The 25,629-nt window shown below is 36.7% G+C and overlaps 1 protein-coding gene across 32 annotated transcripts in view; it reads left to right on the top strand.

Moving 5' to 3' along the window:
• Nucleotides 1-25,629, top strand: part of ABI3BP (ABI family member 3 binding protein) — a 262,501-nt gene that overhangs the window by 96,262 nt on the left and 140,610 nt on the right. For all 32 annotated transcript variants that reach the window (XM_053220756.1, XM_053220744.1, XM_053220759.1 and 29 more), the window contains exons 5-9: nt 10,429-10,610; nt 11,172-11,227; nt 21,506-21,554; nt 22,575-22,646; nt 23,420-23,512. In XM_053220756.1, the coding sequence (XP_053076731.1) occupies nt 10,429-10,610; nt 11,172-11,227; nt 21,506-21,554; nt 22,575-22,646; nt 23,420-23,512 (452 nt within the window). The remainder of the gene's footprint in view (nt 1-10,428; nt 10,611-11,171; nt 11,228-21,505; nt 21,555-22,574; nt 22,647-23,419; nt 23,513-25,629) is intronic.

Genomic DNA, 25,629 nt, shown 5'->3' with positions numbered 1-25,629 from the left:
TTTTCGCTGTTCTAGCACAGCAGCATCTTACTAGAGTCTTAATATCCACTATTACTTTTCATATACTTTTCATATACTTTTGGACATAATCTCTTGTGTAGTGTTTTATTTTTATTTGTCTAAATTGAACCAAAAAAAGACCTTTAAAAATGTTCCTAAGTTCTCAAGAGTACCTTTCATATGACTTTCATTAGGAAATTTAGACTAAGAAAAAAATTAGATTTTCCTTCACATGTTCATAGTTCTGAAGGAAGAAATTATTGGAAAAACCCATGTAGAAGATAGTGCCAAAACCAAATTTCTTGAAAAATAAGCTTGAGATGTTTCAAAGAAACTAAAATGTCCCTTTATCACCCACCACTAAGTCCATTAACTTACTTTGTTTGGAAAATGGACTCTTGACAAAATAGGCTTTCATATGGTAATTCCAGCTTTTACTGGATTGATCCAGGGTACCATGCTGAGAAGGTTAACATTTACGGATTGCTTTCTTACTCCTTTTCAGTTTCTTGAGTTTCTAATTTAAAGACAGAAGGGGAAACAAAAAAAAGGAAGCAAGGAAATGTGGAGCTCTTGTAGCAAAATGAAGCTGATTTTAATAGTTACTTAACTTGCTTGATAAATTCATGGAGTTAACTAACCCACAAATCCATAGAGCATGCTTTGGATATGATTTCTTCCCCTGTCCTCAAATTTTTCGTTAAGTTCCATTTGGCCTTACCCTTCATAAAGGAATTTATCTGATACTGATTCTAATTGACAGATGTTGCCATGGTTTGATAGCACAAAGAGATAATACAGGGAGAAGGAGAGGAACAGATGGTCTGATGAAGCTAGGATATTAACCAAGGCAATTGATTAGAAGACCCAAGCTACTCAGACCATGCATGTATCTCTCCCTAACCCCCTTGTTCATCTCCCACACACCCTGGCTTTACTCTTGTCATCAAATAGATGGAGCCATGCCCATTAAATCACAATAGTCAAAATTGATAATTCTACTTAGCATAAAGTGTTTTTCTTGAGATTCAATAATAACATATCAAGATACTTGTAAACTTTGAAACCTGGATGAATGGGACAATCAAGATATCCTGGACAAAAATAGGAAACTCTTAGGACATGACTAACAGGGAAGAATTCAATGGTAATGCTTAAAAGAAAGCATTTGGAGTACTTATGGATTTCATTTACACATGTCTCCTTTCTTCCTAGTTAGTACCGTTAATAAAGAGCTGAAATTTAAAGTCTTTGTGGTAGCTGAGAAAAAATAGTGGTCCTTGTTGAAAGGCCCTAGAACTACTGTGCACATTATAAACACCCAAATAAATCCACCGGGATTCTAAATGAATGTAATTAGAAGCAGACTTGGAAAAATCTACCCTACAAGATGCTGGGGTTTTTTTGTTTGTTTTAGAATTTTGACTAAGCCAGTAGGTTAGAATAATAGTAGCTATAGGGAATGATTGCTTCTTGAAAACCAGAAGATTAATATAGCTGAGTTTTGCCTTCAGGAGTACTTTATTAAATAATCATTGGAATCTGAATGCCTTTAGCTTGCATTAGGAACACCAACTGGCATCAGTGTAATGCACTGAATTCTAATACTGGCACTCTGTGTAATATTGGCATCCTTTCTCATTGATGCATACAGCCCTATTTATCCTATACAATGAAAATTTTTTTGTCTTTATACTTGGATTTCGACTTAATCTATGAAAGCTCAATGCAGTAAGTTTCCAAGTGAGAAAACCCCTATGTTTCATTTTGTTTTAAGTTTGGAAATATTAATGGTGTATCACGTTATCCTTCATAACACATGGCTCTGTTACTGTTTGCATAGGGTCCATATGGGTATTCATGTTCCTAAATCCTTTCCTGAATTCACATTGGAAAGTAGATGTGTTTTTACTCTTTGAATGGAAGAATGTACACATTTGTCCTCAATATATCTAAGGGCAAAAGAAACCTTTCCAAATTGGCGCCCATGAAGAGTAAAACATGTTTTTAACCAAATTTATTCCCTCATTAATAGCTTATTTTTTCCTTCCCATGTTTCCAACTTGTTAAAGTGTTCAAGATTGCTTTAGTTCTCACTCCTTTGCCAACTTATTAAAGCTTTATGATTTGTTTAGAAATCATTTTCACATTTTCTGACACTTTCATACTGTAGTTATTTACTGTTAATGTAGAATGAGGGCCCTCCTTTTGGGCTGGTCCAGAGCAGGCTCTGGCCTTTCTTTTTTTGTGTCCCCCCGCCCCCCAGGTTTTTAAGAAGCAAATGTTTTTGATGTCTGAATTCTCGATTGAGCCCAATGCCTTATTATCCATTTGTCTTTCCATGTAAATTTTAAGCTCTGTGAGGACAGGAACCATGTGTATCATAACCAACTTAATCTTCCCAGTCCCTAGATCAGCATCTGGCACATAATAGGCCCTCAGTCGATATATACTGAATGAATAAAAAGTAAAACAGCAGCATTTTCACTTTACTTTCACCAGTACTTCAAACTTCACATGACAAAATTGAACTCCTACTGTTTCTCTTGATATTTCAGGTCCACATCTTAGTACTTTCTGAAGTACCTTCATTCCTCCATTCACTCTAACTTGAATCTTGATTCATTTTTTGTTTTTCCTCTCCTACAGCTAATAAGCCCCCAAGTTATAATGGTTCTGCCTTTGGGAAGTACATCAATGTCTTTATTTTCTACTTCTTCACATTCGTGCCAATAATTCTAATTCAGACACTTGTCACCATACCCTGGATCCTGGAAGTAGCATCCTGGCTTCTTTCCCTGGCTCTTTTCCTACTCCAGTCCATCCCGGCTTCTGCAAAACTAAGGAAATTTAGATTATTTACCATCAGCTCACTCGTTCTTCACCCCAGATTCATCCTCCTTCTCTTCTTTCCAAGGAGCACATTTCTGACTCGAGACTGTGCTCATCATCCTGTCCCTTCCACATTCCTTAAGACTTTACTCTCAAATTTACCCCTTCACTGCCATTGGGACCATGCCTCTTGCTTGCAAATAGGTTGAAGATTTCTCTATCACCAAACAACATTTTCTGTTAATTCTGTTAGCTCTTCCAAGCTATTTTTCAATCTCTTCATTCCAGTACTTTTCAGAGTGGTCTGTTCTCTCATACCTGGTTTTTGTTCCACCCCTATAATCTTTATTCCCTTTCACTGGTTTCCTTTCCTTTTTTACCATTCCATTGAAATATCTCTTTGTGGTCACCAATGACCAATGAATTGCTAAATCTAGAAGTGTTTTCTCAGTTCATACTCTTTTTTTTTTTAATGTTAATTTATTTTTGAGAGACAGAGTGTGAGTAGGGGAGAGGCAGAGAGAGGGGGAAACAGAATCCAAAGCAGGCTCCAGACTCTGAGCTGTCTGCACAGAACCTCACGAGGGGCTCAAACCCACAAACTGAGCTCATGACCTGAGCTGAAGTCAGAGACTTAAACAACTGAGCCACCCAGATGCCCCTCAGTTCTTACCTTTTTAACCTCTCAGTGGAATTGTCAGCCACCGTTTTTCTTGAACTCTTTCTTTGACATGTTTTGTGAAATGTTTCTCTTGGCCTTTTTCTCCTCTCTATTGCTAATTGTTAGCCTACCTCCCAAAGTGGAATAGAGTTTTATCCTTGGATCTCTCATCTGTTTCCCCCCTTATCTCATCTATGCTGTGTCTTTAAGTAAAACAGTGCTTCTCAAACTTTATGCATGTAAATCATGTAAGAGACCTTGTTACAATACAGATTCTATTCCAGAGCATAAGGAAAAGCCTGCGGTTCTGCATTTCTAAAAGCTCACAGGATGTGCTGATGTTGCTTTTGTACAGAGAGCAATGGGAGTGATAAGGATATAAGTGACTTGCAGGGCTAATATCTGACCTTGACTCATTTCCAAAGTTCTAAGACTATTTTCAGTTGTTGGTGTAATGATCTACATTTGAATGACCAAATAATGGTGGTTAGTACCTCAAACTCCAACAAAATTCTTAATCTGTACTACCAAAAAAATTCCTTTCCATTACTTTCATTTCCTTTAAGGTAGGAAATTCAGTTTTGATTTATATTAATGCTTTTCTTAGCACACTTATCCCATAAAGAAATCTAGTTGCATCAATTCTTGTGTAGAAATACTAACTTTGGGGGCTCCTGGGTGGCTCATTCCTCCCACTCTTGATTTTGGCTCAGGTTACCAATCTCAAGGTATGTGAGATCTAGCCCCATTCTGGGCTCTGTGCTGACAGTGCAGAGCCTGCTTGGATTCTCTTTCCCTCTCTCCCTGCCCCGTCCTTGTGTGTGTGCCTGCACACACTCTCTCTCTTTCTCTTTCTTTCTCTCTCTCAAAATAAACTTAAAAAAACAAATATAACCTTGATTTTTTTTTTCTTCATTTCATTTCTTCCATGAGTCATTCCTTGGTTGACTCGTGTGGACTGAGTATATTATTTGAGATTCTTCCCTCCAATCTCTCTCTAATTCGCCCACTGCTGGTAAGTCTAACCTCCTCCATCACTGCTTAACTTTATTCCCTGGCTGAAGAATCTCCACCAGCTTCTGCTGCCTGGTAAAACAAATCGTAGAATCTCTCATAGAATCTATCTCCAAGAATATATGAGTCATGCTACTGCCATGAGTTTTAAATCTGGACTACTTTGCTTTCCTGGACCTATGTAGGATATCCAACTTTAAGTCACACCCTTTGGATTTAAAATGCTATTTGTCCATTGCAGCAGTTCAAGTGTAGAGGGCTATACCCAGCTCCCCTCAGCACCCTCTGTTTTTCATCCCAACTTCTTTGGTTCTATCCATATATACATCTACCTCCTTCACTATACTGTGAGCTCATTTTTGAAGTTTTCAGTGTCCCACTCATCTTCCATTGCATGTGTATCCTAGCATCCTGCTTTATAATAGCAGTTCTCAACACATGTACAAGTGAATAAGTGGAATGTTACAGAGCAAGTCTTAAGGTCAGGCCATCTAGCTCTTGAACGTCTTATGCAACATCTCTTGTCTAGAGTCCACAGTGAGTATCTCCAGCAATGATAACAGCACAGGCATTGAGGGTACAAATTCTGGTCAGACTGACCTATGTTCAAAATTCTGTTGTATTATTAACTGAATGGCCTTGGATAAGGTATTTAAAGGCATTTTTTAAAATCTGTAAAATGGGATAATAATACCACTATCTCATGAGGTTGTCAGAATTTAATGAGATGATACGTGTAAAATGGTTAACACAGTGTATGGCACACAGTAAGCACTCAGTAAATGGTACTGTTTGCTATTCTTGTTGATTTTGATATTATTTGCTTTGTTTTATAACGGCCATTTCAGGTGAGTATTGCATTTTAGGTAGCACCAAAATCACTAGAAACTGATTCTTTTGGTTGATGTTTAAGCCAGCCACCATTAGGGGATAAAGGAGAGAGTTTTGGAAATTTGTGACCAGTTTGAAAATTATTTTAAGAGTCCAAAGATAATAAAAACCTGAACTGGTCCCATAAGTGCTGCTTAGAAATGAAGAAGAAACAGGTAAAAGAGGAATCATGCAGGGAAACCTAACTGGCCTTGAAAACCGACTGAGGGGAGAAGGGGCCTGAAGCTAACAGGAATAGGAGCAGATTTGAACAGAAGTAGATTTTAAGGTAGTGAGGAAACTCAGGAAGGATTAAATCACTAGGTTGGATCAAGAGGTTTTATTATATTACAGATCAGACACCAGATTACAAAGAGATTTAGGCATCACGAGTGATGAGAAAGTGGGATAAGGTAGATTACTTGTAAGACATCTTGTGTTAAACAACAGCAGGGATAAAAGGGAATATGAAATGAAAATTCTTTTCATTTTTGTTAGAATGAAAAATACCTAAACAATTTTTTGGCTCAGAAGTGAGTGAATGGAATAAGGAAACGGAATAAAATCACCAAGATGTTTATTTATGTTTGGGCAGCAGGAAGAATGCCAGAATCAGAGAGGGGCAGGGAGGGGGTGATGGACAGAGACACTTTAAGAAGAAGGGAGTGAGGGCAGAATTTACATCAGAAGCAAAAATATTGACAAAGGCGGTGTCAGGAAGTGTCCTTTGATATAAAGAGAACAAAAAAAATCTATATAATGGATGTTTTAGGAAATATAATAGTAGTTACAGAAATAAAAATATTGCTGAAAAAAGTATAGAAAGTTCAAACAATGACCAATAACATGCATCAAGCAGACTAGTTTGTGAAAGGACTACATTTATCTTGTCATAGCTCCATTTCTCCTCTTGGTATAATTGACTACTAGTTATTTCATAAATCACGTTTATGGGGTTTCTACCCTGTGTTCTGCCTCTGTAGTTTATTGGAATAAAGGTCTAATATGTAGACAATAAACTTGTAGAAACAAAAAGGATCCCATACGTTGTCTAGTCCAACCCCTATTCTTTTTGGAGAGTGAAAATCCTACATTTAGAGGAGCTATGGAATTTTTTTTTTAACTACAGTAAGCATTATTATCAATATTCATACTATTAGGGAGATCCAAGCAAAGATAATGTTATTTAAACCAAACATTCCATTCAGTAGTTTTCTTACCACAAGGACATGAAATGTTCTCATTCCCTAAAGTCCAAGTTGCTGGAGGCAGGTCTTCCAGAAGTCTAGTCTGATGACATTCACTGACTGTTACTTATATTTTTAATAGACTTGTTGCACTTGTGTCCAAATTTAATCATCAACAGAAAAGGGTATGATCAACATTTGATCCTGAGTGTCCTCAGACAATAATGGGAAGTCTGTGACTCTATGTTATGGTAAATACACAATAAAATAAAAAGCCTTAAATGATGTTGAAAGGAATTATGATTGTCCTCTTCCCTCCTGGGTCATTTTACCTTTTTTCATTTCCTTTTGCCAAGCACCACAGTAGTAGAAAGACCATCCAATGCAATACTAAAGGTATTAGTTGAGTCAGAAAACCACCATTTGTCGGGCTTTGTCCCTGACAATCAGATCTTAGACACTTACTGGCCTTTTTTTTCTTCTATAATAATTCTTATTCTCATTTCAGTTTATTGTATGAATCAACTGAAGTAAATTTTAAAATCTTAAGCCCTCTGCAAATGTTCAATGTAGATATTTATTGTATTTTCCTTCAGTTTGCATTGATTTTATAGGAATGCTGAGTTTTGGTAAGTAAAACCTTAGGCAATGACACATTGAAAAAGATAATATAATTGTAAACTTTATTGCTTAAATCCATATTTTCTGGTGAAGGAATTATTGACCATTTAGAGCAATTATATTCTAATTTTAGAATGACCCCATGAGAACCCAAATATCCATTCTGTTCATTCCACATTTATGGAGCACCTTCTGTGTGCGGTACGGCACTGTTAATTTTCATAAGGCCTGTATTTAGCTTTAAAATCAAGGAAATTTGCTTCACTACCTTATAGGTAAATAGTCTTACTGACTATCTCTTTTAACATTTGGAACTTCCTATGTTACACAACTATCAATTAAGCCAGTGTCGGTAAAGATAACCTCTGAGGCTGGAGAGAGAGGTTGGCTGCCTGTATGTTTATTTTTCCTAACAAACTTGATATAAGACAGGTTATTTTGAATGCTTTGTGATCAAGATAGAAAAAATGTGCAGGATTTTTTTTTTAATGTTTATTTATTTTTGAGTGAGAGAGACACACAGTACAAGTGAGGGAAGGGCAGAGAGAGAGAGGGAGACAGAATCCAAAGCAGGCTCCAGGTTCTGAGCTGTCAGCACAGAGCATGACTGGGGCTCAAACCCACAAACCACAAGATCATGACCTGAGCCGAAGTTGGATGCTTAACCAACAGATCCATCCACTCTGTTTTTGTTTTTGTTTTGTTTTGTTTTTAACATGTGGGAAGTTCTTAGAACATTTTTGTACCATTTTATTCCTGGGAAGATAATATAAAATCAAACTTACTGGTAACTCTGGAATCTGGCCTTTGGTTGTTGTATTAGCAGTGACCCCCCCCCCTCCCCCAACACACCTTGGATCATACCAGCAATTAAGGATTTGAGAAATGTATCCAAAGTATAGATGCATAATGTGGTAGCCCATCTGGTCTGATTTTCTCTGTACTTCGCTGACTTTTTCTAGTATACAAGGCAGGGAAAAACACAGCCACAAAAATTCCATGCAGCATACTTGTCAATAAGTGTGTTGCATAAATGTCTATTGATGTTTCAACTCACAGGACACAGAGGATTAGTAGTCTATAATGTATGTTCCCAGTAGTAGTTAGTATTTTGGCTGAACAGCTTCCTTCACTCGTTTAGTCTCTTGCTCCTTGGAAGTCAGGAACTGGAGCCCTGACAGTTTTACTAGAAAGAAGCAAGCTAATGAATGACTTCAAGCATTTCAGTAGTTTGTAACTAGTAGGAACATAGGCTGAATATACAAATACATTCAAAATACAAATGTACAAAAACATACAAAACCATTCCCCCTCTCTCTGTATTTGTTAACTATAAACCCCATGCTGACTTGATGGCCATGCAACATGTGCATTTGCACAGGGTCCCCCTGTGCACTTAGAAGGGTCCATGCTTGGTTTAATACTCTAATGTCACTGTCTTGAAATGCTTAATCATTTTTGAACATGGGGTCCCATGTTTTTATTTTGGGATGAGCCTCACAAATTATGTAGCCAGTCCTGCCCCTTGTTTCTAGAAGTTCTAGGTAATTGTTTTTATGTATCATCAACAAGGTGTTCCTGGCACTTAGAAGGGGGCACAATAAACGTTTTTAGCACAAGTAAATGAGTGACTTTGTAAGGCTTCAAGTAAAAGCAACTGACCAGAATCTTAGCCCCTTTAGTTTTGCTAGGGTGGGGAGTGGGGGAGAGGTACTAAATGTTTGAGAGAAAATTTAAAATAGAAGAACCTAAAATAGTATAACAAACACCTAAGTTTCCATCAGCATACATGACAGCTATTATTTTATTGTATTTATTGAAAATGTTTATTTAAAAATAAAAAGCAGATAAAATATACCTGTTGGCCCCACTTCTATACTCCTTTATCTCACTGGGTGGGGTGCCGGGGTGGCTCAGTTCCTTAAGTGGGTAAGCATCTGATTTTGGCTCAGGTCATGATCTCATGGTTTGAGTTTGAGCCCCACATCGGGCTCTGTGCTGACAGCGTGAAACCTACTTTGGATCTTCTGTCTCCTCCCCCTTTGTCCCTCCCCTGCTCTCTTGAGCTCTCTCGAGCTCTCTCAAAAATAAGCATTAAAAAAAATTCTTACCTCAGTGGGAACTAGAGCACTAATATGAATGTTGGACCCTTGCAATATTTGCTGTCTCTTTACACTGCTACCATATATGGTAACATATTTTGTGAGCATTTTAATATTTATGTGAATCATGAAACTATATGTGTCATCTTGTAATTTGCTATTTTTCAGTATTTGTAAAATCTGTTCATATTGATATATATATAGCTCTAGTTCATTGATTTCTTATGACTGTATAGTACTAATGCTCTCCCCTGTCCTGATTGGCCCACTTGGTGAGGCTGTTTACAGCAGGGTCAGAGGAGTCTTTGTATTCTGGTTCTGTTACTGGTCAAAGTCACTAGGTGGGCAGCAATGGGCAAGTTAAATGATGTTTCTGAATCTCTATTTTCACATCTATAGAATGAGTTAATAACTTCTACCACTTCAGATGATTTTGTGACAACAAGATAATATATATAAAACCTAGCATGTGATAAAAGTGCAAAAAAAATAGCGGTGACAATTAGCATTACTTCATATGTATGTCTGAATATTATGAACCCCTAAGCAAATAGGTAACCTTGATCTTAAATTTGCATGGTTTGATTCTTTTCATTGAACTCTTAGCTTGGCTTTGGTTTTGATTCTATTTTTATGATAAGAATGTTTCACTCTTAAAATGCAGTCCTGGATGTATCTTAGAATTTCAGGATCCCCTTATACAAAATTGAATGATACCACCTCTAATGCATGTTCCATGGCATAAACCCATACAGTTGCAAGTTAAACCCATTTAGCTATAAAACTTCAGTATTAAGCACTTGAAAAATTATACCTATGCTCTGTTCTATGCATAATTGGAAAGAAACGAACATCCGGCGCTTTCCAACTTTCATTTTGCAAAGTAGCAAATAATAGAACTGAATTCTGTTAGACCGTAACTGTGCTTCACATTCTCCAACTTGGCATTAGAAATGTAAAACCTTAAGTACACACTGAGCTATTTTGTCATGTTCTCTGCAATTTCTAAAAAATAAAAACAGAAGCCAGTATTAAGCATAGTCTTTGAAGTAGATGGGAGTCTGTGATGTATTAAGAAACTTGAAATAGCATTCTGATTCTCCCTGTGGATTAAAAGCATCATGTTTTGGTTATTCAACAGATATTATACAATTCGCTATAGAGAAAAGGATAAGGAGAAGAAATGGGTTTTTCAACTCTGTCCAGCCACTGAAACAATTGTGGAAAATCTAAAACCCAACACAGTTTATGAATTTGGAGTGAAAGACAATGTAGAAGGTGGAATTTGGAGTAAGATTTTCAATCACAAGACTATTGTTGGAAGTAAGTACCAGGAACTGTTTGAGGAAGATTTTTGTAACTTTTATCTTCTTTTCCTAAGTGCCAAAATTTTAATTATTTTATTCTTATATATGAGGGGAGTTAATTGCCATCCTCTAGTGCTTAAAAAAATACAAAAGTGAAGACAATTTGAGTACTGATACTTCAGAATCTTTTATGTTGATGAGTGTTTTTTTAAACAGAAAATGTGATGAACTGATGTTTGATGCCTTTATTGATAACACTTCTTTGGCCATTTTAGTATTTTCAATCAATCTCAGATCTATGAGCACCAACTGAGTGAAAACAGTAATGTGTATTGGTGTTCAGAATGGAAAGCTGGGCCAGTAGGAGTGAACATAGAAATACTTGAAGGGGCCCAAACCTTGTCATCTCTTCATTCAAACTTCATTGGAATCAGCGCTTGAAATGACAGTAAATAACCAATAGGAATACAGAGTCTGAGTTAGAAAAGGAGTACAGTTGTCTTCATAATGAGTAGGAAGGGTTAATTTAGGAACACAAAGAATGAAAATAATGTTATTTTCTGCTTGTTTTTGTCAGGTAAAAGCAAAGTCAATGGGAAAATCCAAAGTACCCATGACCAAGCCCACACAGTGGTAGGTACCAGGTTATTCTCAGGAATGTTTTTTTAGAAATTGTATCTGCATTGTGTTGTTGTTGTTGTTGTTGTTGTTGGTTGCAAGAAAATAGGCCTATTAGGATTAGATGACTGGCCATGGGGCTTTGTGTAAAGTACTTAATGCTTTAGGAATTTCTTTTTCAGCAAATGGAGGTAGAAATATGAGAGCAAATTATCTAATATGTTTATAGCTCTAAAATACTGATACTTGATGTAGTTATTCTATATCCAGATTCCAGGTATTTTGAGGTTATGCTTATTATCTGCAGTGGATTGTCTTTTAGAATAACGTGTTTCCAGAGTAAATCTGTATATGTTCTATTTACATTGGTATTACTCACTTCTCTGTCCTCTTCCCACTATTTTCTCACTTCCTGCTTAAAGAGCTAACCCTTTTCAAAATGATGAAGCAACTGGCTTGGTTTTTATTTGTGCCTAGCCTCTATTGAGTGTAGTAAATATCTGCATATCTTACCTGCCAGGCATCCCCCTCATCTAGACCCCCTCTTCTCTCTCACTGCAGAAACTCAGTCTCTTGTCCTTTTTCCCTCCACTTTTCAAAATCTGTTCTCAGGAAGCACCACACCAGTTATGTACTACCTGTTATAAATGTAAGCCATTGTTGTAACTGTCACAGAGATGTTTGCATTTTCTTTTATTGTTTTTATCTGTTTCTTTTTTTTTTTTAATTTGTTTATTTAAATTCAAATCAGCATACAGTTGTAGTATTGGTTTCAGGAGTAGAACTGGGTGACTCAGCACTTACATATGACACCCAGTGCTCATCCCAACAAGTGCCTTCCTTAATGCCCATCACCCATTTAGCCCATCCCGCCACCCACCTCCCCTCCACCAACCCTCAGTTTGTCCTCTGTCTTTAAGAGTCTCTTACAGTTCGCCTCCTTCTCAGTTTTTATCCTTTTTTTCCTTCCCTTCCCCTATGTTGATCTGTTGTGTTTCTTAAATTCCACATATGAGCGAAATCATATGATACTTGTCTTTCTCTGACTTATTTCGCTTAGCACGATACCCTATAGATCCATCCACATTGTTGTAAATGGCAAGATTCATTCTTGGTGATTACTGAGTAATATTCCATTGTATGTGTATATATGTGTGTATGTGTGTATGTATGTATATTCATATATGTATGTACATACATATATACACATCTATCCCATCTTCTTTACCACTCATCAGTCAATGGACATTTGGGCTCTTTCCATAATTAGGCTATTGTTGATAGTGCTGCTATAAACATTGGGGTACATGTGCCCCTTCAAATCAGAATTTTTGTGTCCTTTGGATATATACCTAGTAGTGCAATTGCAGGGTCATAGGGTAGTTCTATTTTCAAGATTTTGAGGAACCTCCACACCGTTCTCCAGAGTGGCTGTACCAGTTTGCATTCCCACCAACAGTGAAAAAGGGTTCCTTCACCTTTCTCTGCATCCATTAAATCACATGCATGATTATAAGATGATGGCCTGAGCAGGTAGAGGAGGCACTCTGGTGAGAAGGGAGGAATTTGGTGCTGGCTTTGGTCCCTATGTGTTGGGAGTATCCAGCCAGGGAAATACCCTACAGTCAAGTGAACATGCAAAGACTATTCATGGCTGCAAATTTGCTCTATTTAATGTGTCCATGTTGTGGATGGATATCTTTTATGTCTAATGAAATAGTCAAAAGAATACCCCATTGATCATGTAGGCTAGTAGGAAAAAAAAGGTAGTACATACCTCATTGGGATGGGAAAAAAATGCAGAATTCTTGTCAGTGACAGAAAAATGGTTTGGGTAAAAAAGATTGAGAATTAATCCTGATAAGGCAAATGTTTCTGTGGTTTTCATTGGCAGAAAAGTGTGTCCCTTGTAAATTTATGATCAAGTAATGATTATTAGATTGCCCAGGAAAGTGTTTTGTTATGTTGCAAATCATCAGGTAAGAAAGGAGATGGCAGGTAAATTCCCATGTCACATTCATTCATTCATTCATTCATTTTTTTCTTTCCTTTCTTTAGATTTTGATTTGTTTCCTAATCTAATATCTAAAAATTGAGACTATATAGATATGGGGAAAGCAATAAAAACAAAATTATCTACAACACTGCCAAATAAAGACCAGTATAAAACCATTTATAATCCACTTACTCAAAATATGGCATAGCATATTTCATGTCATAAAATGCTCTTCATATATATAATTTTAATTACTGTGTATTCTATAATATAAATTGGAAACTCAGTTTCCAATTTGTAGGCATTCAAGTTATTTCTAATTGTTTTTAATTATAAGTGATGCTATGGCAAACATTTATGACTATAATCTTAGTTCATTTGTCTACTTGTTTCTTTATAATTGATACTTAGACAGGACTTAGTAACTTAGATTCTTAACATATTGAAAACTTCCTATATATGATCAAATTTCTTTCTAGAAAGGTTGGGCCATTTTACCATCTTGCTATCAATATATCAGAGTTATCTTGCTAATATGCCTTGATTATCAATATGTATTTCCATCACTAAATTTTCACATAATGTAATAGTTTAAAATGTTTTATAAATTTTTTCCCTGATTTCTAATAGCACTGCTTTCTTCACTTGTTTATCAGCCATTTGTATTTTCCATTTAATGACTTTTAGTTTTAGTCTTTAATTCAATGGGGGGGGGTCTCATGGTTCTTATTGAATAGATTTTAAAGATTTTATAGATTAAAGAACGTTGACTCTTGGTTATATCATCTAGGAACATTATTCTCACATTTGTTATCAATTTTGTTTATGGAAATATTTGAAATAGCCTACTTATAAAATTTGTTTAATCAAATTATTTGTCTTTTCCATTGTCGTATTTACAGTTATATTGTATTTTATAAAGCCCTTCTTTATCCAGAGAGCAAATATTTCCCTCTTTTGTTTTTAGTTTTATAAGTGGTTTGATTTTTGTGGTAATTAAATTCTAAACTATATGGGTTGTATTTCACTATATTGCAGGTGGTAAAGTCATATATTGATTAGGTTATATATATTTTTTCCAAACAATCATTTGGCCCAGTACTAAGTATTGAGTTGTACCATTCCTTATTAAGGTCCCTCTCTGGCTTTGTCTCAAATCCAACCACAGGGAATAGAGTTGCTCTTTGATTCTCTTCTGGAACAATCCCCACTCTTGTTGTGAATGGTTACCTAGGAGGCATATCTTATCTCCCACCCTCTTGGCTGTCATGCTTTGTCTTACATGTGACCCAATGATGTCATTTTTCATTCCTTTTCTTCAATCATATCCCAATAGTGTTTTGTGCAAAATATTTCATCTAGTGAGAGTTACTCAGCAAAATTGGGAAAGATGATTGATGTTTACTCCCAAGGAATTTAATTTCTTTTTCATATCATAAATAGCCATGATGAGAAGGTCGAGGAAGAAACTTCCTGCATCTGTGACACAAAGCCAGATATTTTATCACTTCAAGCTGTGAGGCGGAGTACTCCCAACTCCAGCCAGCTGTGATGAGTTGTGGTTTGAAACTCTTGGTTATTTCCAAAGGAAAACCCAAATTAATTAAAAAGATATTTTAAGGCTTCTCTGTGAGGCTTTCTCCATTGTCACTTTCTGCACAGCCATCTGTCCTCTTGGGTAGCTCTGGAACACAGGAAAGTTGAAAAGGAACCACTTGGGATAGCCTTAGACCATCTTACATGACCACTTAGACTTGATTCTGAAAATAGATTTGATATTTTAGAGGCATATTTTAATCCAAATAGTCAATATCAATCCAAATGTTCAGATATCTCTGAGACTGCTTTTAGAAGGCAATATTTCAAGAACTATGAAATTAATTCCAAATGTTTTACTTTTAGACTTTTAAGCAAAAGATGCATTGAAAAATGCTTTCATTCACCTATATGTGTTTACACCTAAAACTTGTATGCAGCAAACACTTAACTTCTTCTAAACAGAGATTTGGAAAGGAAAAGACAATTTGAACTATAGGATATCCATTTTTAAAAGATAAATAATATTTACGCTAAAAATTTGAATGTTAAAAAGAACCCCATCTTAAGCATCTGGTGCATTATATTTGTAATTCATGTATCTCCACACATGTTCTGTTGGCAAGCCCCAGCACACTTGTACCAGGTACAGGTGCCAGAGGTTTCTTCTGATGGTTGGTGCCTTTATTCTACTTTCACCCCTGCCTATACCTCCAGAAAAATCAGACAAAAGGTGAATTTTAAAGATTGTGATTATATTCTATACAAGTTGTATTACTTGAGATTCAAGATACTGTGAAAGAAATACACATTTATCATAATTATGCTGTTGGGTCCATGTCGAGAATTTAGAACACACTTTTTTTTTTAAGTTTATTTATTTTTTTTTTGAAAGAGCGTGTGTATGTGCAGGCTTGAGAACTAGTTTGGGGGAGAAGCAGAGAGAGAAGCAGAGAAAGGGAAGAGAGAGTCCCAAGCAGGCTCTAAGTTAGTGTGGAGTCCCACAGGGGACTTGAACTCATGAACTGTGAGATCATGACCTGAGCCAAAATCAAGAGTTGTTTGCTTAATGGACCAAGCCTCCCAGGGGCCTGTAGAACCCTCTGTTGACAGACGTGAAACCTAATATTTATTAATAGGTTTTATTTTATTATGCAGGATCCAATCAAGAACATGGCTAAAAGGACCTAATTTTAACACATTAGGTCTATATTTAAAAAAAACTAAGTTATCTTACTAGTTCACTAAACAATTTTTGAAGCATTCAACAGATTTTATTTTATTTTAAGCGTTTATTTTTGAGAGAGAGGGTATGCACATGTGGGGAGGGGGGGCAGGCAGAGAGAAAGGGAGAAGAAGGATCTGAAGCAGGCTCCAAGCTTACAGCAAGAGAACCTGATGGGGGCTGGAACTCAGGAACCCCGTGATATCATGGCCTGAGCCTAAGTCAGCCGTTTAACTGAGCCACCCAGGTGCCCCTTAATAGAGATTTTAAAATAGAAGTTTAATTATTTAATCAAAATCGCTTTAGAATAAGTGTTCCCCTAGTATATGACATCTTTTACCCTTCTGTTTTTTTCCATCAGAGATCCACCCATCTTTAAAACCATGTCTATTATTGGCAAAAAGAGAAGTTGTGACAATTTTTAGAGTGTAACCATTATCAGATAAGTAAAGTGAACAGGGAGAAATACCATGTGGTCACCACTCGCACCTTAAGATTGTATACAATGAATATATCCGGTATCTGTAGCAATTGGTGTCTTAAGCAGAAATTTGAAAAATTTCTATCTAGACCGATGATACTATCAAAGGTGTATATGTGATTCCTCCCTAAATGACCAGAAATATGAAGACTTTTGCAAGTAGGACATTAGATTAAATCAATGTGTTTCCTAACTTTCATTAGAACATCCTAAAAATGAATTAAAACCACAGTGTAACAGGCCCAAGTTCTTTTCATGTGGTTTGGCTTAAACCACTGAAGCTTGACTTTGAGCAACCATTAGCCACTCCCCAAATGGGCAACTTGTCTTTATCTCAGGAGCTAAAACTAGTTAAATCTACAATGAATATTCTGATGCCACGAAAACACCAAATAGCCAAGCTTGAAAAGAAGAGGCTGGAAAGAACAACATTATCTCTACATGTACTAAAGCTAATTTTCAAAATAATACCAGGAGGAAGTTAGTATAATGCAGAGTGAGTAAGAAGTCCCTTATCCTATATGGTTACTGCTGTGGTTATTTCCAGCTATGCATAGGCTTTCCCTAACCAGGACTTAAAATCAGGCTGAATTGGTCATCAGGTCATTGCTGTTGACCACATCAGCATTCTCTCCCCATAGAGTCTCCCCACCTGATACTTGGCCATCAGGTCCCCAGAAAAATGGTAGAAATGAATTCCCTTAACTAGTCCCCAGCTCAGAATATATATAGTACAACCTAGGTTCTTTAGGAACAGGGTATCCTGAAAGTCAGGAAAAAGGAAATACCGCATTTCTTATAGGGCAGGAGGGAAATATGCTTACATCCAGGCATACAGTAAACACAAAAAAGAGTTTCTAATGAAGGGAGGACAAGATCTGCGGTGATAGAGGCTTGCGGCAGGAATGGGAGTCCACAAAAGGTCCACAGAAAAGAGAGCCGGCAAGGACATGGCCTGAGAGCAAAACTGGGACAGCATTGAAGGAACTGGTACCTTTTTCAAAAACACTGTACACAGAACAGTTTGATTAAAATTGGTTTGTAATTGGTTAAACACTGTTAACTTGGAAATTATCACAATATTTCATTTTTCAATGAATCCTGGTAACAGACTGTTTCCTACACTTTCATAAAAACATACAGGGAAAGGACTCACAGTGTCAACCTCTTAGTGGGAATTTTAGAGCCTTCAGCATAGACATTTTAATGTTTATTTTTGAGAGAGAGGGAGGGAGAAAGAGAGAAAGAAAGAGAAAATGTGAGCAGGGGAGGGGCAGAGAGAGAGGGGGACAGAGGATCCAAATTGGGCCCTGTGCTGAGAGCAGACAGCCCAGTGCGGGGCTCAAACTCACAAACTATGAGATCATGACCTGAGCTAAAGTCAGATGTTTAACTGATGGAGCCACCCAGGTGCCCCTTCAGCATAGACATTTTAGGCAGAAGTATTTCCCTGATGCCCCTACAAACCCCACTTATAGAGAGGCAGCTACTTGCTCATGAGTCCAGTCTTGGTACATCTTCGGATTGCAGATTAGGCAAGAGAGTAATTATAGGTCTAGAAAGAACTGGGTCCTGCAGCTAAATTATTTCCTTGTTTTTTGGCAGCACATATTGTACATATAGTCATGTCATCATAACGGAACATTGGTAGATACTCAAGAGCTCAAAGAGAAACTTTGTTCCATTCATGTGAAGAGTGGAATATTTTCCATTTGTTCTTGTCAAAAATTGTTTAAAACAAATCATCACAGCAAAGGAACTAAAAACTGAAATAATGAAATTTGAAAGCAGTCAACACAGCAACATGTAGGTGTTTTTGCTGCATTGTGATGTGTCTGAAAAACTTCACATTCTGCAAAATGTGCTGTAAGTGGCAGGATTCATAGGACAAATAAAAAATAGGGCTTTCAAAAAGCCTTTGGAACTGTAGCAACAGCTCTAACAAAAATGATCCTTAGTACCTGGAAGGATAATGTGGCCCCTCCAGCAAGTGCTTCTCATGTGGCTGGAGGTTGGCACACCTGGTATTTAAAGTTCTCAAGTGAGGGGTGCCCCAGTCGGTTAAGCGTTCAACTCTTGGTTTCAGCTTGAATTATGATCTCACAGTTCATGGGTTCAAGCCCCACATCGAGCTCTGTGCTGACAGCATGGAGCCTGCTTGAGATTCTCTCTCGTTTCTCTCTCAGCCTCCCCCCACTTGTGCTGTTTACCTCTCTCTCAAATAAATAAACTTCAAAAAATTAAAAAAGTAAAGTTCTCAAATGATAAAGGCCATGTGCTCATGTCCCTTTCACTAGAGCAGGACAGGTGGACACGCGAGGCAGAGCCTGTATCTCTCAGGGAAAGGATCCTGTGTGCGAGTGCTCCTAATTAATTTTCTTATGATAAAGCTGAAAGAGATCCTGCTGCCAGTGTGATACCAAAGCTGAGAATTTTTTTTCTTCTCCTGCTGAAGGTGATGCTTCTATTTCTACTATTCCCTTCCCCTTGTCTGGGGAAAAATGTGTGTAAACTATACTTAAATCATTCCTCTATTTACCAATAGCACATGAGTTCTGTAGTACAGACCCGGATGTAGTAATTGAACAGACTGTTGATCAAAATAACTTTTCTTAACTAAAATGTAATTCATACTTGTAAAGAACTGAGAAAGAGAAGTATAAAAGATGCAATGAATCCATTTATAAGAAATAGCCACTGTTTTAAAAAAAAAACTATGATCTTTCTTTCTGATCTGTCTGTACATACTCGTTATAAAATGAGGTTATAATGTGGTTATAAGTGTAACGTTTATATTTATATTATGCATATTTTCTACTTTGTTAAGCAGATGTCAAAATTTGAATCATAGTTTATTTAATAAGACTTCTGCTTTTGGACGATGTAGTTGTTTCACATAGTGGTAATAATTTATGTGTAAAGGTATTGATCTTTAATTCCTTAGATCAACATTAGATTAGGCTAGATTGTGATGAAGGAAATTACTGTGTGTGTTAGTCCACTAGGGCTGCTATAACAAAATACTATAGACTGAGTGGCTTAAAAAACAAACATTTAATTGTCATCGTTCTGGAGCCTGGGAAGTTCAAGTTCAAGGTGCTGGCAGATTTGGTGTCTCCTGAGAGCTTGCTTCCTGGATCACAGCCAGTTTATCACTATGTCCTCACTGCGTAGAAGGGTGGAGGGACCTCTCTGGAGTCTCTTTTATAAGAGCACTAATCCCACTCACGAGGGCTGGATCCCTCATGACTTAATCATTTCTCAAAGGTCTTTCTACCATCACGCTTGGGAGTTAAGTTTTAACATACCAGTTTTGGGGGAACATAAGCATTCAGTCTATAGCACTGGGTCCATAGGTATAAATACTACTTTTTAGAAATCTGGCAATAGTAAACTTCTACTTTTTGTGGTTTTTAAACATAAGGACCTTAATACAAGAAGAAAAATAGCAAACAGTAAGTTTGGTATTGTGGCCCCTCTTTTTTTTTTAATTAACTAACTTATTTTTAATGTACATCCAAGTTATTTACCATGTAGTGCAACAATGATTTCAGGAGTAGATTCCTTAATGCCCCTTACCCATTTAGCCCATTCCCCTTCCCACAACCCCTCTGGCAACCCTCTGTTCTCTTTATTTAAGAGTCTCTTATGTTTTGTCCCCCTCCCTGTTTTTATATTATTTTTGTTTCTCTTCCCTTAAGTTCATCTGCTTTGTATCTTACATTCCTCATATTAGTGAAGTTATATGAGATTTGTCTTTCTCTGACTAATTTCACTTAGCATAATACCCTCCAGTTCCATCTTCATAGTTGCAAATGGCAAGATTTCATTCTTTCTGATTGTGTGGCCCTTCATTATTATGGGCATATCATTCACTGAAATGTTAGCACATCAATGAGTCTCTGTTGTTCACAAGTGTAAACACCTATGTGGTAAGTATCTCATTCAGCACATTCTGGATTCTTAGCAGATCTGGTACATGGAGTCTCTATGTTATGTATACAGGTTAAATCAAGCATTAAAAAATCAACATCATGCTCACTCATGATTACTCCTTTAACTTAGTCTAATTCTTCCCTATATATTTGCTTTCCTTATTTTGTTTCTATGTCTATCCATTAGCTGTCTTATCCTTGGCTCACAATTATGTCCAGTGATTACTCCACTTTAAGGGTAACACTAAACCTGTCTCTAGTTCAAGGTACTCCATGGCATCAGGACTTGTTGTAGGACATCTGAGGCAATTTGGGAGAGGGGAGAATGCATTGGGACCTGCCTTTCTAGTTTGAGGTCCTTGTGCATAAATGTGTGCAGGATGGTGAAGAGTACAAGATTTGGAAGTAGAAATTTCTGGATCTGAATGCCATCTCTGCTTTCTTGGGCAAAGAGATGTGTGGTGGTTGGATTGCCCATAGTAGTAGCAGTTGGGTACACTCAAACAATGGATTCTGAGCAGTTTTAAAAGACAATATGTAGCTCAGCATCTGTTTGAGGGGAAATGTAAGGGCAGAATCTGGCTGGGTCACATCTCAAATGAAGTGATAGATGAACTAGTAGTCAACCCACATGGTTCAGTTCCTTTCCATTGCAGTTTCAAGGTAAAGTAACATAATGGGAGCTCTGAAGAAATTGCTTCTTTCAAGTCTTTGGACATTTATGGGGAAAACCAAGTAAGCCTAATAAAATAAAGGTAGATAGGGGTTCCTGGGTGGCCCAGTCAGGCATCCTCCTCTTGATTTCGGCTCAGGTCATAGTCTCACAGTTGGTGAGTTCAAGCCCCACTTGGGGCCCTGTGCTGACCGTGCAGAGCCTGCTTGGGATTCTGTCTCTGTTCTCTCTCTGCCCCTCCTCTGTTTGTGTGTGAGAGTTCTCTCTCTGTCTCTCTCTCCCTTTCTCTCTCAAAATAAATAAAAATTTAAAAAAAAAATAGAGGTAGACATATGTACTAAGATTTCTAGCAACCGTAGACAAGACAGGCTACTTCCAGGTCTTTGCTTTATTTATTTATTTTTTAATTTAACACTAATTAAAAAGCCAAATCTCTTCTCTTTTCAGCCAGCATATGTCCCAAGGAAGCTAATCCCAATAACAGTCATCAAACAAGGTAATTTGTATGAGTCTGCTCTGGATATGTGTTTAGAACTATTTCTGTAAATTTTAATGCCAATATAGTTAACAGTTTAGAACTAGTTTTAATATACTTTTTGCACTGAGATAACTAAACATAGCACATTAAAATCTTTTTTCTGACCATTTTAAAGCAAAAGTGTGAAAAAATCAGTATGGTCTAGCAAATTAGAACTTAATAATTTTGGCTCTCATACCAATAGGTCAAGTCTTGGCAAGTCTCACTGGTTGGACAACTAGGGACAAAGCAACCATAACAAGTATTAACTTAAAAAAAAATTAAGTATTAACTTAAAAAAAACAGTTGAATATGTGTGGTTTTGTTCAGGGTTAAATTAGCATACAGGAAGAAAATCATTAATAGGATATTTGGATTAGTGAAACAAAAACTATGATTTAGTGCTCCCTTTAGGAAAGTAAAGGCATCCAGTTTTTGAGAATTATAATGTCTTATTCCATTTCACTATCCAATTGTTTTTGTTTTGACTTTCAGTTTTTCAAATTATTAAAATGACTCCAATATTTCCAGAAAGTTTCTTGGTAGAAGAGATCAGACATTTACAATAATTAATCATTTTAAGAAAACACATGTCTTAAGTGTAATCTCAAACAGTGTCAGTATTGGAATAATCTAGATTCTTTGAGAACATACATTTTCACTTTTTAAAATTTACTGTATTAATTGCCTGTTTTGTGCTATTTTTTTTTTTAACTTGGGTAGGTTGCAGGGGAGTAGGGATAAGGAAATTTCATCTCATTAGAATGGAACACTTGATGATAGAGTAACAGCCTTTCATTACCTAAAGGCGTAGGTGTTAAGGTGAGATGTGCCTTCCAGTCCTTTCGTTGGCTGTGTACCAGTACAAAGAGTTACTTTTTACTAATTTAAAAGTTATATCGAGGCTTACCCCATGCAGATTGCTTCACATCACAGTACTGCTATTTACTGCTTACTATTTTTTTCCCATCACACTGTTAACTTTTTTCATTTCAACAGTGATTCAGAATGTTACTCACAGGGCTTCAACTAAATCCCCTGATAAGACTCCCTTTGGAGGAACAATATTAGGTGAGTATATCTTGGTATCTATACCTGCATTAAGTCAGGCTATTTTTGATAATAGGACCATTATGGAATTTTACACTGTTAGACCTGTTAGCAGGTCTATTAAATTGAAATTGGTTCATTTTCTTTGAATATTTAGCATCCTTCTTTGTGTCCATTCTAGGCTAGGAGCCAAGAGCTGCTACCTCTATTAAGTATGTTAGAGAAGCATTTCTAGCCCATGCCTGGTGGGAATGGTGGCACCCATCCTACCTGCCTCATAGTGTTGTTGCAGTTGGGAGGGAGTCCTTGTTGCATTGAGCTGCTTTTTAAAAAGTATAATTAATAATAGGGAGCCTGGGTGGCTCAGTCAATTAAGCGTCTCACTCTTGATTTCAGCTCGGGTCATATCTCAGTTTGTGAAATGGAGTCCCACATCTGACACTGCTCTGACAGTGCAGCACCTGCTTGGGATTCTCTCTCTTCCTCTCTCTCAAAATAAATAAATTAAACTTAAATTATTATTAATAATGGTGTTCTTTTTCACTACACATCTTTACCATTTTATGATTTTTGAGTCTGTGGATTAAAAGCCAGGATTTTGTAGTTTAGTTCTGAATATTTAAAAAAAAAAACTATTTAAAAGGTACTGTCATATTTTTTTCTGACATTTTAGGTTTGGTTTAAAAGTGATTAAGCCATATAATTGCTAAATTTTGTAGTTTTTGTTAAATGATGAGCTTTACTTTATGTCATGATGCATTTTCTTCCTCTTACTTTATTCTATTTCCTTGCAGTCCACCTTATTATTCCAGGTCTCAATGAAACCACCGTAAAGCTTCCTACATCCATAATGCTTGAGATTTCAGATGCAATCAAGACACAGTTAGGTAAGCAGCAGTGTTGTATATGTGAACTTTGCAGTGACTGACTACTAGTGATGATAATCCTGTATCCAAGGAATACAGCAAATGAGCTATGTGGGCATCTTAAAGTAAAAAGTAAGGAAAAGGCATGTGCACCATTGATGGGAATGTTAAATGGTGCAGCTGCTGTGGAACATAGTAGGACCATTTCTCAAAAAGTTAAGCCTAGAATTACCACATGATCCAGAAATTCCACATCTGGGTATATAACCAAAAGAATTGGAAAAAAGGTTATCAAAGAGGTATTTGGGACATATATGTTCATACCAGCATGATTCACAATAGCTAAAACATGGAAGCAACCCATGTGTCCATCAACAAATGAATGGATATGCACGGTGATGTTTATAGCACCGTTATCTACAATAGCCAAGTTATGGAAACAGTCCAAGTGTCCATCGACTGATGAATGGATAAAGAAGGTGTAATGATACAGAGTTTCACTGTTGAAGATGGGAAAAGTTCTGGAGATGGATGGTGGTGATGGTTGCACACATTATGAATGTATTTGATATTACTGAAGTATACACTTAAAATGGTTGATATACTGCATCTTATGTATATTTTACCACGAGAAAAAAATTTGGAAAAATATAGTAAGGGACAGAGAGATTAGAGTGTTGCAAGTATTTATGCAAATCACTTTTGTAGGTAGTTATTATAAATTATATGAAATGTATTTATATTTAAAGTGAACATTTATCAAATTATCCAGAATACATTTATTTAGGTAAAATTTTCAAATAGAGTGATTGTTAAAAAATTATTGTACTATACTGTCAAGGGGCCATGAGATGTTTTCAGTGAGAACTGCTGTAGAGGTCAGGTATGTTATAATTATTATTTACTGGAGATTGATACTGCCTCCTACTTCTATAAATAACTTGATATAATTTCAGTGTTTTAAAAACATAAAAAATAACACTTTGGAGGGGGAAAACACAGCAAAACCCTTTAAAAGGAGCCCAGGAAATAATTAATTGTGGTGTTCAGTGGAGTAAATTAGTTGCTGCATTTTAGAATCAAATTAGTCAGGATTGTCTCTATAGCACAGTATCTCAAATGTGATGGAGCATCAGAAGTCCCGAAGGGCTTGTGAACACAGACTGCTGGACCCACCGTCAGAGTTACTGTTTCAGTAGCTAGGCAGTAGGACCTGAGAGTTTGCCTTTCTAACTAGCACCCAGGAGATACTCAAGCGACTTGTCCAGGAACCACACTTTGAGAACCATCCCTCTACGGTCTCCAGAGAATGACTTGGGCTATTGGTAAATATGGAAGGAGAGGGCATGATGTAGTAGAAATTGAACAAAACTAAAAAAGGTGAATATTTTCTCTGAATTATGCACTAGCAAAGAACTTTAGCACTTACTATATAGGTAAGTTACACAGGTCCTGCCCACGACAGGACCTCAGACTTAATTTCTCCTGACCTTTGCTTGTTTGATGCTAGGCAATCAGATTGGAACAGTTTTAAAAAGTGAACTTTTAAATTCTCCTGTTAATTTGAGAATTGACTGAAAGAAGGAAAAACAAAGCCTTAAAAAGTAGTAGAGCACTTAACTGTTAGACTGAACAGTCCCCCAAATTTTAGAAAAGCTTTCAGAATTTACATATCACCATTTTATTAAGATGTCAAAATATTTTCCAATCTTTGTGATTTTGTGCATCCTTATATTTTTATTATGACATATTCATACCTTTTGGTCCTAGAGTGAGTTACCTCCAAGAATGTAGACAAGTGACTTGAGACAAAATTTCCTTAATTTGTTCCTCAGACTCGATCACTTCTCTTTTAGCTGTCAAACTCTGTGACTAAACTCTGCATCATCTAAATGCCATGTTAAGAGCCAGGAACCTTACAAATTGAATTTCCGCAGTGAACCTATATTTGGAATCCAGTGTTCAGTACTCTTAAACTTACCTGTTCTTGGCCCAGAGCCTATATACCTTGTCCTGGTCCTGTTTGGGAGTCTTGTTGGGGAGGAGTTAAAAAAGGAACTGGCCAATCTCTTACTGATGTGGTTCCTAATCCATCCAGCAAAACCACAAAAAACAGAATTTGTGAAGGAGGCTGAAAA

This window comes from Acinonyx jubatus, chromosome C2 (genome assembly GCF_027475565.1).
Source record: "Acinonyx jubatus isolate Ajub_Pintada_27869175 chromosome C2, VMU_Ajub_asm_v1.0, whole genome shotgun sequence".
Lineage (NCBI taxonomy): Eukaryota > Metazoa > Chordata > Mammalia > Carnivora > Felidae > Acinonyx > Acinonyx jubatus.
The sequence above is the reverse complement of the archived record's forward strand: the minus strand, read 5'-3'. Positions and strand labels throughout refer to the sequence as shown.